The sequence below is a fragment of the Strongylocentrotus purpuratus genome, unplaced genomic scaffold (assembly GCF_000002235.5).
Source record: "Strongylocentrotus purpuratus isolate Spur 01 unplaced genomic scaffold, Spur_5.0 spur5_scaffold_2, whole genome shotgun sequence".
NCBI lineage: Eukaryota > Metazoa > Echinodermata > Echinoidea > Camarodonta > Strongylocentrotidae > Strongylocentrotus > Strongylocentrotus purpuratus.
Genome location: NW_022145605.1, coordinates 9,958,931 through 9,973,077, shown reverse-complemented (window position 1 = coordinate 9,973,077; position 14,147 = coordinate 9,958,931). Strand labels below are relative to the sequence as shown.

At 38.5% G+C, this 14,147-nt stretch overlaps 1 protein-coding gene across 1 annotated transcript; it reads right to left on the bottom strand.

Annotated features, from left to right (window-relative positions):
• Nucleotides 1-4,042: 4,042 nt before the first annotated feature.
• Nucleotides 4,043-13,893, bottom strand: LOC100894005 (location of vulva defective 1). The gene is made up of 5 exons (XM_030991617.1): nt 13,533-13,893; nt 13,016-13,237; nt 9,390-9,491; nt 8,071-8,595; nt 4,043-6,035 (listed from the first exon to the last, which is right to left on the bottom strand). The coding sequence occupies exons 1-5, from the start codon at nt 13,567-13,569 to the stop codon at nt 5,740-5,742; spliced, it is 1,182 nt and encodes a 393-aa protein (XP_030847477.1). The 5' UTR covers nt 13,570-13,893; the 3' UTR covers nt 4,043-5,739.
• Between the last annotated feature and the right edge of the window lie 254 nt (nt 13,894-14,147).

Below are 14,147 nucleotides of genomic sequence, written 5' to 3'. Positions count from 1 at the left end.
TGTATTTATATACTAAAGAAAAGGAAGGCAAAGCTCTGCCCTACCCTTAGGCATGCATGTAAGGTCCGAAACAATGGATGCCATTCGCCTGAAAATTCTTATGGTCGATCGTATACTTCAACTTAATAGAATAGACAGGCAGCATGTTAATGCATTCAATGGGTATTGTTTCCACACATTTGCATAATCACCACGATTATTCAAGCTAGGTATGTGATTTGTAAAGTACTGATATTGTAGGTCATCATTCCTGCGATGCATAAACTGTTTTGTCTGAAGAATTTGGAATTTAACAGGTGATGGGTGTACATGCAGGTACTATTGGTCTTTACAATTAATTGGTGCTCTCGCTTACCTGTTTGGCCAAAACAGACAAAACAATGTGGCCCACGCAGTATGTGGGTACAGACAGACATAATTTGTTTCCACAACATTAGCATAACCATCATGACCATCGGATATGAGGTTTCTTTTGTCAAGTACTGATATTGTGTGTCATAGAACTTGAGACATACCTGCAATGGGTAAAATGTTTGTCTGAATTTTTTGAAATTTAACAGGTGATGGGTGCATACGCAAATACTCTTTATCATCAATCTGAGTCGTGGCTTCGCTCCTCTGTATGGCCCATACCAAAAATGAGCCCCACATTGTGCGAACAGACAGGCAACTCTTTATTCATTGCGTCACATGTTTCCGAACTGATATATGCAGATAATCTATATCACTCAAATAGGCCATTTTCGTAATGTAACCAAGTTTAATACATAAGTCTTTTTGAAGTGTCACAATACAAATTATTTCATTCACCTGATAAGAATAATAGTATTTTAATAGTCAGATACAAACTGCACATATTAAGTGTTGCTAGGTAGGTCAATTAAGCCATAATGTTTGTCCTACCTGGCAACAACTAATGTAAGCAGTTCGGATTCTGTCTATTGAAATACCATTATTCTTATCAGGTGAATGAAATAATTTGTATTGAGGCACTTCACTAATAATTATGCATTAAAGGTACTATGTCCCTTTTGCAGCCAACCTCAAATTCTGTAGAACTTTGCAGGAATTATGAATATGTCATGTATGTCCTATCTGTGAAATTTAAGCGTTAGCAGTGTCCTCATATTCAAATTATGCAAGGAAACCCGTTAATTTGCTAGACTTTACTGTCAGACACTATTGAGTGACTGACTGGCTTTTCTTCTTCTTTGGTAATAACATACATGAAAAGAGTTGTAAAGGGTACATGAGCATTTGTCTACATCAATAACCCACTTCTTGTGATGGCCAAGATTAAACTGATTGAATCTTTGCGCAGGATAAAACGTATGACCATTCGGTACAATTGTCTGAAAATCAAGACTATTACTTTTGGGCTCTATAGCCCTAAAGTCGATTTGACAACTAAGAGTCGTTATTTTCCCACTTGAAGACATTTTCAAGCCCCACCTTTTTTAGGGAAGTTTTAAATTAGTATTATCTTTCAAATGCAGTTGGAATTTAACTTTTTCATTTGTTTGGCATGCAAATGGGACATAGTACCTTTAAATCTGGTTACACAACGAAAATTGCCTATTGATTTGTAACTGTAACTGTTTTGACGGACAAATCGAAGGATAATGAATCTTATATTGGGGCAGAACTTGAGGGGATCCTGATATTTAACATGTGTTCGGGTTCATATGATATTACCCTCTGGGTGGCCAAAGCTGATGAGACCCACACAGTTTTGCGAACAAACAGACAACACTATACTGTAATATGTATATATTATGACTGTATTGATCCGTTTCCATAATTACTCATATTGCAGATTACAGAACTTGAGAGATCCATGCGATGAGTAAACTGTTTTGTTTGAAGGTTTGCGAATATCAATTTCCAGTTCATGAGTTACTGAACTAATTAACATAAAAATATATTAATAGGTAGTTTTATATGATATTGTATTTTTTTTTTTTTTTTTTTATCTAAAGAACGGACAAGATTTATTTTCTTTCTAAATTTATGAGGTAGCGACGTTTTGGTTTTAATATGTGTGTATATACATGCATGTAAGTAATGGCTGCCACAAAATGTATATATTCTTGAAGTGCAGACATGAGCAATTCGGCGCAATACATGTATATTATAAGTGAAGCTCTTGCGCACTAATGTTTAACCACGATGCGGCTGAGTTTATACAACCATATTGATTCCTCTGTCTGTCCAGTAACTTCACATCTTATTTCGTCTGTCATCCCTCTTGACTCCTAATACAACCAAATTACACAATAATACACTTCAGTTATTGTGGGATAGCCTGGCAACGACTTCTGGGAGCCGGCCGTTTATTCAGTATGAATGTTTAACAAAGGTAAAATACGAGAGGTAAAACTCAACGAGAGTGAAAACTCTGGAAAACCTTAAGACCCGTGTCATAACATAACATATAACATCGCACTTTCATTGTAAATAAAAGTTGTCTCGTTGAAAGTTAAGCTAGAATGATTCAATCACAAAAAAGCCAGTTCACAGTTGCAGTCTGAGCATGAGCAGATAAAGGTCATTACAGAAAAAAAAAAAACACGGAGACGAAATACTGGATACGTGCTCATGAAAGTTATGTAATCAATATTCATTCATGCACATTTAGTGCACTCCATGATACACGGGCGGAAGTATTCTTTGAAATGGGGAAACAAAGGCTATTTATATAAAAGGAGTAATTATTTCAAAAATGTAAAAAGTGGGACCTCTTCAAGTTTTGAAGATCTGTGGATTTTCGGGGTCATTGCAGTAATGTGCTAGCCGTGAACTGGTCTATTGATGCCACGCCCTGGTCCCCGTGGCGGAAGCTCGCACACCTGTACGAGCTGCCTATGCAAATTACATACCACCGGGGCGCGTAACGGCCCCGAACCCAACATAAGTATGCATTCATTAACGATACAAACAACATTTGCCTGCTATACAATCGCAACGCAGACAAATAATATTCTTTGTTGGTTGTTATCGTTCTTAAATAAGGAGAAAGGGTCCTGCGAATCGAGGTCAAGCATTTCCCTTTTCTTCCAACCTTAGAAAAAGGGAATTCCTACTCTCTGTTCACTATCATTCTCTTTATAGTCCTTAATAATAATAACTCATTTTCCTTCACTCCATCAGCTTCTTCAACTTCACACTCTCTTCTTCTTGTTGTCAATCTTCCTTCTTACCCCTCCACCTCTACCCCTCCCTTCTTTGTCTATCACTATGAACACGACTGACAAAGAAAGCGGACAAAATATACAGTTCCTCAGGTAGACAAAGGAACATCCCTTTACTGCTATTATGTAAAAATGTGTAGAACAGGTGTCACATGCATATTCACCTTTTTACATAATAGCAGTGAAGGGATGTTCCTTTGTTTACCTGAGGAACTGTATATTTTGTCCGCTTTCTTTGTCTGTCATGTTCATAGTGAATATATCTCTCCTTCCTTCTCTCTCTCTCTCTCTTAATCATGTAAAGATTATGTTAACATGTATACCCGCCACCCCCCCCCCCCACTCCGAGAACAGAGGGACCGCATGCGTGTTTCCAAAATCTCCGGCTCGTAACAAAAGAAAAAGGTCTACCCGTATTGACTTTACACACCGGACTTATGCTGAAAATGGGGGGGGGGGGTGGTGCTGGGAACACGCATATACGTACCCTAAATAAGACTGAGTGGGGGGGGGGCGGGCATGTATACCATTAATTTGCAGCCCTGAAATAGAAAGATTTGCCCATACAATCAGAAGATGATAGATACTAACTCAGTACCAACTGTATTTCTTTCGATAACGTAATGGATAGATATGTAAAAACAGCTGTCACACTTTTGCAGCGTGTAACCTTGGTGCAATAATATCAAGTATTAGGTCAGAAAATAGTTTTTGTTCGGATAATTGCTATTTACACATCTTATAAAATGTATTATATTATAGAAGATTCTTCCACATGGAAGTTGTTTTTGTTCTTGCGCTGACATGGACAATGAATCAGTTAAAATTCATTCAATATTTTTAAATCCGTTAATTTCTATTAAGATTTCTATTTATTCACTTGTTAACTCATTCATCACAATCACATATTTACACAGAGTAGCCTTTTCAGCTAGCAAACAATTGAACAAAATAACTTTAATATAATTTATAGAATACATGAAGAATGTTTTATAATAAAGGTAAATGTACGAAACAATTTTTTTAAAGCTGGTCTTTTACATGGCTCTGTTTATATTATTAAAAGAAAAAAACTTCATGAAATATTTTCAATTGGTAGGAAGTATATACATTGGGTGATTAACTAGAATTAGACTGAAATCTATTTTGAAGAGTGATTTATTGAAAATCAATGTTTCTACCTCACATGTTTCCTTCAATGTTTAAAAAGATATTTTATACAAAATAATTGCACTATGTATTTCTTTGCATATATACGTCCATACAAAATTTACCAAAAATACATTATGTAAGTACGGTAAGCATTCATGAAGGATAATCTAACCCTCTTACAAATTGAAAGGGTGAAGAAAAAAGATCTGTGAAATGGAGTGATTAGAATGTTAACTATACATGAGCTTACCAATGACGACAACGAGAAAGTAAAATTATGCTATTGGTTACAAACTTATGTATGACGAATTGTCAAAACAACAACCTTAGACCAATCCTGGTGATTGGGTGATCATATAAAGAAAGTTATAAAAAAAAAACATTTGGGGATGCGCAAAAACCGTGGGTACATACTTTTTACTCATTACTCATTTTATTACATAAGCCCTACCTTTTAATTTGATTTTGAACAAAATATATTGAAGTTTGTGGGTCTTGTTAATCTTTAAAGTCAGCTGTGGGTATCCAATACAGCACAGCTATAGTAAACCACACCTAGATATATCAAAACATCTTAATGCGTAACCAAACTTGAAGCAAATATTGTGGGTGCCACTTGTACCCCCCCCCCCCATCCGCCAGCGTCTTATTTTTTCGTATCACAGCGAGCCCAGATTCCAGTATGAACTCATGTTCATACATAACAAGTTATGAAAGCTTGCAAAGAGGTCACAAACAATTAGACTTTGATTTTTTACTGCTTTGCCTCACTATTTATAAAGGAAAAAACTGAATAAATACTGAGATTTAAACCCTCAAGTAAACTCCAAAGTTCTATTAGTATAACGCTGTCCTTACGATTGAGCTAACGATGAGTTGATGAAACCTTGATTTGTATAATTACTATCACCCTATTAACAACCCTACCGGATTCCATGTGCGCATGCGCTGGTGTCCTTTGCGATTGCTCATGCACATATTTCCTTCGCGAGATCAATCTGGGCTAGCTATGGTACCAAAAATAAGACGCGATCCGCCACTGCCTAGACAAGCTCGTGGTTGTGAAAAAAATCATCACACCAATCCTTTTCCCTAAACGAACTTGATTTTGCGAAAATTCGAGATTTAATATGAAAGTATAATGTAGTCAGTCAATCCTTATCATTCTCGTTCAAACGTCAGTGTAGTCTGTAGACAGAGACTCTTAACTCTTAACTCTTGACACTTAATTACAATTCCATAAAGTCTTGAGCAAAGCCTAACTCTGTCGGGCTCTGGTCGCGCAGGTTAGGAGCAGATAATGTACATAGCCTATATGGAGTGCAGTAGACCATGTATAGTCTCACAGTCTCAAGACAAGGGCGTGTGCCTGTCAACTAATAACAGTATAGGCTTACTAATCAGCCTGGAGACACGTGTAGGTCAAGTTGAGATATTTCCACGTCCCACCACAGGGGTCTCCGAATTTAGCATTTCCAACCTGGAAGTTGCATGCTGAACCCGAGGGTTGGCAAATGTCCGCGGCGACGTCCAGGAAACAGCTGGTATATTCCGTCGTCTCTGGACGTTCGTGAGGGCAGGCGACCGGATCAGTGCGTCCGTAGTTCGTAGACAAGATGCTGATGACGTTTTCCAGTGGACATGTAATATTTGCAATTTCTTCTTCACAGATTATTAAGTTGTAGACACCATCTGGGACGGAGAGCAACGAGGAGAAAGATAGAAAGTCATTTAAGTAAAGCAAGTTGTGTGGAATAAGACGAATAAAACCTGTAACACTTTGCAACGACCTTTGGCAAATCAACCCACGGGCAATCTCAATACCCTGTTTTAATGGCCGATCTAGAAATGCCTGGAGTAGGTAATGCCGATCGTCATTGTGATAGACCAGGATATTTAAATTGCCTTTTTTTAAGAGACCGCCACCGATCCGACAAGAGATCGAAGAAACAGTTTACGTTTTACAAGAATTGGTCGGTTTAGATTCGGCGTGGCGTCGAGTTGGTGGTGTGAGTTTTGTACCTTAGTCACAACAAAAATCCGACTCGAGACCGGCAATAGAACGAACAGAAAATGAGATAACCTACAATGGTAATAAAATCGGTCGGTTTGGAGTCGGTTTGGTGGTGTGACTTATAACTTATCCCAACGAGACCGATCCGGGACCGAAAACAGACCGAACAAAAAATTATATTGGGATGACTGAAACAATTCGGTGAGTCTAAGGGTTTGGCCGTAGAGCAATCTTCGCCGGAGCGTGTGTTATATCATACAACCAAACACTAAGGAGTTGGAAGATGACCCACAACATTTGTTTACGATATGTAAAGCCATAATTTTCGTTCATAATTTGAACCCCCCCCCCTTCCCGACAAAATTATTATCATTGTTATTGTTATTTGTGTGTCGTACTGCTTACTTTCACAACCTTTGGGTGCATAGCCAAGATGGGAATTCGGCGGTCTTTTTTTAGGCCACTGGGGTAAAACCCGAGATCTATGGTAAATGGTCAATGTAATTATGAGGATTCGGATCTTGACACTTTCGGAAAAGACTCCTTGACAAAACATGATTTTAATACAAGCGTGCTTAAAGCCTCCATCACAACAAACTAGTTCTCACTACGTTCTGAAAAATGTTGCCCAACAATTCCTACTATGAACGTGTTGCAACGTGATGTTATCAAGCATCAGTTAGCAGTAGTATATGCCCCCCTCACACCAAAGTAGTTCTCACTACGTTCTGGAACCGTCCTAGAAAATCGTAAATAGGTTGTGGTCGGGGTAGAAAGTGTAAATAATGTCTATGATACGACCCTAGTTCGTTCATAAACAGTCATCAATACGTCCATCTCATCTGTACCCGTCCAAAGTCATTTCATACCGTAGTCAGTTTAAACCCGCTTTTAACTAGTTCACAACTAGTTTTCAACTCGTCCCCATCTCGTTATTAGTGCTGCGTGTGCAATCTAGTCCTGGCATTCAGGTTTACTACTGCGCGATCACGTCACGTTGTAACACGTTCATAGTAGGATCGAAGTATAGCAATTCCGTTTGTAGTAGATCCGTCTAGTTTTAAGTGCGTGTCACGCCCTCTAATTGCAGGACGGTCAAAGATTTGAACAGGCTTAAAGTTCCAGAACACCCTTCCTGTCCATGCCAGTCCGAGCCTGTCCATAACTTTTTTAAACAGATTGCAAACAGTTGCTACTACGTGCATTCTGTTCGGACATAGTTTAAACCAGTTTGGAAACATTTTATAGAAAGAAGTGAGACATTGTTTGGTGTGATGGGCATCATGGGGGCATCACTTGAATTCTAGGAGCGCGTTCGAACGCACTAAAAACGAGTTGACGACGAGTTGAACCGTCTTTGAATGGGGTGGTCGGATTGCAAACTTGTTAGAATGTGTTTGGGCGTATTGGGAACGAGTTTGAACTAGTTAAGAAGGGTTTAAAACTGACCATGGACTAGCTTGGACTGTCTGGCAATGGCAAATTTAACCGATCTGAACTTGAAAGGAATTGACTGCGGACGGAACCGACGAGATGAACATAATGAGGACTGTCTATGAACGAACTAGGATCGTATTATAGACATTAGTTACACATTCTACCCCGACCATAACCCGTTTTACGATTTTCTAGGACGGTTCCAGAACAAAGTGAGAACTAGTTTGGTATGATGGGCGCTTTAGCGAAAACTATCAAGCTAGCACTGACCCATACCTGAAATTTCCGTTGTAGTAGGTGGGTATTCCGAAGTCGTCTCAGCCGTCATCGTAGCCTTTTCCGGCGTCGTCGTGGTCGTTTTCGTGGTCGTTTTCGTGGGCATCGTTGCCTTTTCCGTCGTCATCGTGGCCGTTTCCGTCGTCATCGTGGCAGTTGCAGTCGTCATCGTGGTCGTCTCAGCCGTCATCGTAGCCTTTTCCGGCGTCGTCGTGGTCGTTTTCGTGGTCGTTTTCGTGGGCATCGTTGCCTTTTCCGTCGTCATCGTGGCCGTTTCCGTCGTCATCGTGGCAGTTGCAGTCGTCATCGTGGTCGTCTCAGTCGTCATCGTGGCCGCTTCCTTCGTCATCGTGGTCGTTGCAGTCGACATCCAATAAGTAATTGAAGACGTCAGTGAAGACCACATCGACGATGAGTGCTGTGTCATTTCTTGTGTTGTGGAAATGGAACTCGTGCTCGTCGTACCAGACCGATTGTCTGTCACGTTTGGGGCATGAAATGCCGAGCCCGTAGTTATTTGGTCAGCTGTATGAATGGTAATAAAGGCGTAAATTATATCCAAACCTGCTTCAGGAACCGCGTAGACTATGTGCCTATATAAACACAACCTTTTGTTCGCTTAATCAGTGATTCGCATTGAAACTTGTTTGAGAGGAACCTGCACATAAAAAGCACCTGTCCGTAAAGACCACCCTGTCTCCCCTGATTGGTCATTATATACTCGATTCACTGTAGTGGGTTCTTGTCTACCTTTGACACTCCGCATTATTACCCCCGACATAAATAATACGACTGCTATTATGACGCTCTGTCACAATAAGGAATTAATTCCCACCAGGTACATACATTTACCTCACCTGTGTCCAATGTGGCAAATAAAGATTAACCATTGTCTTGCCAAAGACAAACTCGTTAATGAATTTAGTCTTATCAAGGTTTTCTTTCTGACAGCTACGGGCTGATACACACATCACACCGTCAAAATGACTCCAGAGTTCATACCGACCGACAGATGTATGGTTATTCGGGGCAATTTCATTTTTTGTTCGGTCGGTTGTCGGTCTGGTGTCGGTCTTGTTGGGTGAATGAGGTTTAATAAGAAACTTGCCTGGACCTGGACCTGTGAATGGACAATATCTGTCGAATCATTATGTCTTAATCTATTAAAACGGCAAATGTGAAATATTCATGTCGCTGCAGGCCTTTGATTAAAACCGAAAACTCAGAAGAAAAAAATGGTATTAGATCCAATGCAAACTTATAAAATGAAAAGAAAAGGGAGGGAGAATAAAATCACGGACCAACTTCTTCAGATTTACCTATTGTACAGTCTTTTCCAGAGAATCCCTCTAGACAGTGACAGAGATACGCTTCCATCGTCTCCTCACACCATCCATTCATACACGGTCCAGAAAGGCAATCTATAAATAAATGAAATTTTAGACCCACTGTACTACTTCTAGCTACTTGCGCCCTCTATATAGCAAACAATGCCTAATCGGTGGCCATGCAGGTTATATCTAGGAGACCAATATTAAGCATTTGAATTGATATCCTTAAAGGCCATCTGTACTAGTTTGGCCAGGGATTATACCACACAGCGAGGTCACTGACAGGTGGCTATCTCATCAAATCAGCTCTCAAATAACATAAGAAACAGAGGATCATGGGGGGACCAACAGGCACCGATTGGGGAAGTTTTTTATATAGAGGGAGCGAGTAGCTACAAGTAGTGCAGTAAGGCTTTAATATAATGTAAGACAAAAATGTGTGTTATAGGGCGATTCTGTACAATCTGTCACGACAAATATCTTTAATTTGGGATTAACTCGTTTTTTTTCAAAACGGTCTTTTAATTGGCAGAAAGTATTCAATTTAAATTTCAAGAAATAGGAAATAATAGGACAAAGCAAGTTAATTTTAATATATTGCATAATATATTTCCATCAAAACATCATCATTCCCCAAACTATGTGTATTGATGGCTCTGTATAGGACCATGCTGTAACGCCACCTTGTGGCCTAACATCGCACAGTAAACAAGCCCGGGTAAATTCCATCGAGCAAGCCACCTCGCGCAACTCTGAAATTGTGATCTTTTTCCTTCATGATTGCCGCGATTTTGATATAGTTTTCGTGAATAGAGTTGTGAAATCAAAGCTTAGATCGTGATTATTTTGGCCATGTATTCTGAATTTTGATAACCATTTACGGAGTAAAGTTTTTACAAGAAAATCGGCTTGTCGAATTGTGCGAGGTTTACTGTATTTTGGAAATCATTTTCCCCAAATATAAGTTTTCAGAATCTGGCTGATTATATATTATTTATTTATTTATTTATTCAGTCTTCTTTAAAATACAGGGTAGTCCTTTTAGAGCCACAAGGCCAGCTTTTCAAAGGAGCCATGTAGGTGAGTGACAAAGTACATGGAAAAAATACAACAACAACAAATAAAAACATATACACAATACATAATACACAGTTATTTACTATTAGATATGTTAGGTAAGTTAAAACAGAGCACGTTTTGGTTTAAATAGACAACCTACATACAATTCAAGCTTGGTTTTGAATGAGCTAAATATAGCAAGGGCATATAATTATATTTATAAATTAAACAAAACAAAACAAGATCACATAAATTGATTTACTTGCACTGATACGATAAAATCAAACAACATTTAAAGCACACTTAACGAACCCCGATAAATTTCAAATCAGACTGAAGAGTTTAAAGAAAAGTGTGGCCAAAAAGAAACGGCAGGTTAAAGTGGAATGCACAAAAGAAAGAGATTATAAGCACGCAATGGGTAATTTAACGAGACTAAAGGATGATTATATAATCAAACAAGCAAAAGAAAAAACACAATGTGTCAAACGAAAGAGAGTATAATCACACAATGGATAGTTTAACGAGACTAAAAGATAATTATACAATCAATCACGCATATATACATGACAATGGTCAAGAGTCCGTTTAATTGGATAGCCCTATAGGCATTGATAATTTACAATAGAATGAGTACTGGCGTCTTTCGAAAAGGTCTTGGAATACATCCAACATTTTATATGAAGAAATTTGAAAGAGATTGTATTTAGCTTATAATAGGTGTGTGAATATAATGTATTCAGATTATTGTATTATAAATTTCGAAAGAGACTTCATTCACAATATTTGTACCAAACGATGTATTTAAAAAGAGGATGTTTTTATAAAAGAAATTTGGGAGATAATGTAATCAGATTGTCGTATGAAAAAAAGTGAAACAGAATGTATTCAGATTCTTACATGATAAATCTTGAAAGAGGATGCATTCAGAATGTTACATGATATATCTTGAAGGAGAAAATGTATTCAGATTATTACATGATAAGTTTTGAAAGAGAATGCATTCAGAATATTACATGACATATCTTGAAGGAGAATATATTTAGGTTATCACATGATAAATCTTGAATAAAAAAGTGTTCAGATAATTACATGATACGTTTTTTAAGAGAAAGCATGGGGAATATTGCTTGATAAATTTTGAAAGAGAATGTATTCAGATTATTTATCACGAACGCTAAGAAACCTAAAACACTCACATCAGTGTTTGGCTATCGCAATGTTCGAACGCGTACAATGACCTATCACGTGACCCGAACATGATCTCCTTTGGGAATACATTAGGGTATTGAAATTGCCCTTTACTTGATTTCATGAAAGTCTTTGCGATCGTATTAATTATAATGTGATTCGAAAAGATTCCGTTTAGATTATATGAAGCTTGGTAACAAAAAGGTTGGTAACAACGATGAGAATCGAAACTTTCCAGATTGGTGAGACGAAATCAAACGAAATTTGATGAAAATGGATGGAAGATCTTGACATGAATGAGCTACCAACCCAGTACGAATGTCAAGAAAATAATGAATTGAGTAAATTATTTCAGAAATGAATGTAAAACTACTATAAAAAAATGAGCAAAACTGTAAATAAATATTTAAACTAGTTCGGTGTAATTTTCTAATAGCAACTTTTTTGCAATTGCCGAACCATTTTAAAAGTCTATACCCTATATCAGAATTGCCGGTTGTTATTACGGGCGTATCCATATCAATACAATCGAAGGCCTTGTAATATTCTATTAGTCGCATGTCATGAAAAGGGTATCAAAATGACAAGGGCGGGAAATCCAATATATAGGATAGACGCAATTAATTGGAGTCTGTCGCCTTTCAACAGAAACCAATTTTGCGATTGATGGAGACCTAAGAAGTGAAATTTAACGAATTAACATCTCGGTCGTATTAATCCAATTCGACCATGATATTCCTGTTGTTTCGCATATCATGCATAATGAAATAGTAGGACAAAAGTTCGCGAAGACCATTAATGTATTAAAATACTACCGTAACAAATCACGGCAACACATGGAAGAAATCATATACAACATAAAACCGCTAGCTCTGAGTAATCAATCAAATCAATTGAAATGAAATAAAATGAAAACAGGCCAAGCATGAACAAAAAGTACAGCGACCCTCATATTTGCAAAATACTCGAGAGAGAGAGAGAGAGAGAGAGAGGGGGGAGGAGGGAGACAGAGATTGAGAAATAGAAAAAGAGAGAAAGCGAGAAAGAGGATGTATGGCTTGAATTCAATGCCATGAAGAACGATCCTTTTATAGATCGATTTCAGTGGCATGAATTGATTGCCATTAAAGTGACACCCTTCTTTTTCTTACGCCAATGGATGTTATAGTTTGATGGTTTGTTTGTGCAACGCGATTGTAAGTGACAAGGGGGGTCGACAAGTTTAAGACTTCTCTGGTGGGATTTGGTGATGATGATGATTAATGACTAACTAAAAAGAACTATATCACATCGACTTGGTTTCGAACTCGGGACCTGCCGGTTACGAGACCATGGCTCTACCAATGAGCCATCGCGCCCCTTACCTGGCCTTCGGCATATTCGGTTTCCAGCCGGTATGTTGTCCCTCCGGCAGCTCTTCATCAGTGGTCTGGGGATCAATTTAGGGATCTTGATTATCACGGAACCGTTGCTCAGCTGGAAATCACCACAGGGAGGGCGGATGGGCAGGGAGTAATTCAGTTCCATATCCCCAAATGAACTGCGTTGGCAGGAGGTCGGGGTCTTTGCTGAGGTGAACCCACCAACTGAAAATGTTAAGAGGATGAAATGAGACACTGATGACATAAATTTACACACGATCATTGCAACTATATGTCAAAGCCCGTCTAAAGTATTGGGAGCCCCAAATATTTAGTGATTTCATATTTCAAATATTCATTACTTTCTTATTATTGGTTCGATTTATTTCAACTTTCACCATTCTCTTTCTCTTTTTTTCTGCTTTCATACAAATGAACGTATGCCATTTAATCATACGTCAAGGCTACAAACTACGAGACCACATTTTAAAACATGAAATTTTACAGCTTTACTACTAACCTGATGTGAAGAAGACTGCAGTTAGTATGAGAAGCATGGCCAAGATCTTCTGATGCAGGACTTTAAAAAGAGTCTGCTGGATGAGAGCGGAGAGGCCGTGGATAAATGGAATCTAGGGGTAAATCAGCGAGAGTAGGAAAGAGAGAGAGAGAGAGATGTAACTTTCTTACACTTATAATAATAATTATGTAAAACCATCAAACGCTCACTTCACCTGATGAAAATAAATCCAAAGCGCTTGTGAAGTTAAAATCATCCTTGTGTATTCCATGCAGCGTTGTGAATTTCTTTCTGCATCTCGTTGTACCTTGTTAATCTGAACACTTTACACACACACATCTTACATATTCAGGTCCTCGACAAGGCAGGGTTATGTCTGTGACCCGTGATGATGTATTTCGGTCAAGGGAGAAATGTGTCACTTCAAGCAGGATGCCGTTGGTAGTCACCTATAGCTACCACGAGTGATATGGGCGTCTATTCAAGTCAGTGAGGGAGAATTTTAACCATGCAACCGAGGACATTTTCGGTGTGTCTCCTCGTATATCATATACCTGTAAGTCTAAACTACCCTCTCCTGTGTCATTTACAGGATCCAGACCTTGCAAGATGCCC

Bases quoted from the DNA above. Each gene is read 5' to 3' on its own strand.
- LOC100894005 (XM_030991617.1), bottom strand. From the start codon at position 13,569: ATGCTTCTCATACTAACTGCAGTCTTCTTCACATCAG. The intron at 9,492-13,015 runs GTAAGGGGCGCG...ATTTATTTATAG, and splicing joins CCGAATATGCCGAAGGCCAG to ATTGCCTTTCTGGACCGTGT. The intron at 6,036-8,070 runs GTATGGGTCAGT...TCTCCGTCCCAG, and splicing joins TACTACAACGGAAATTTCAG to ATGGTGTCTACAACTTAATA.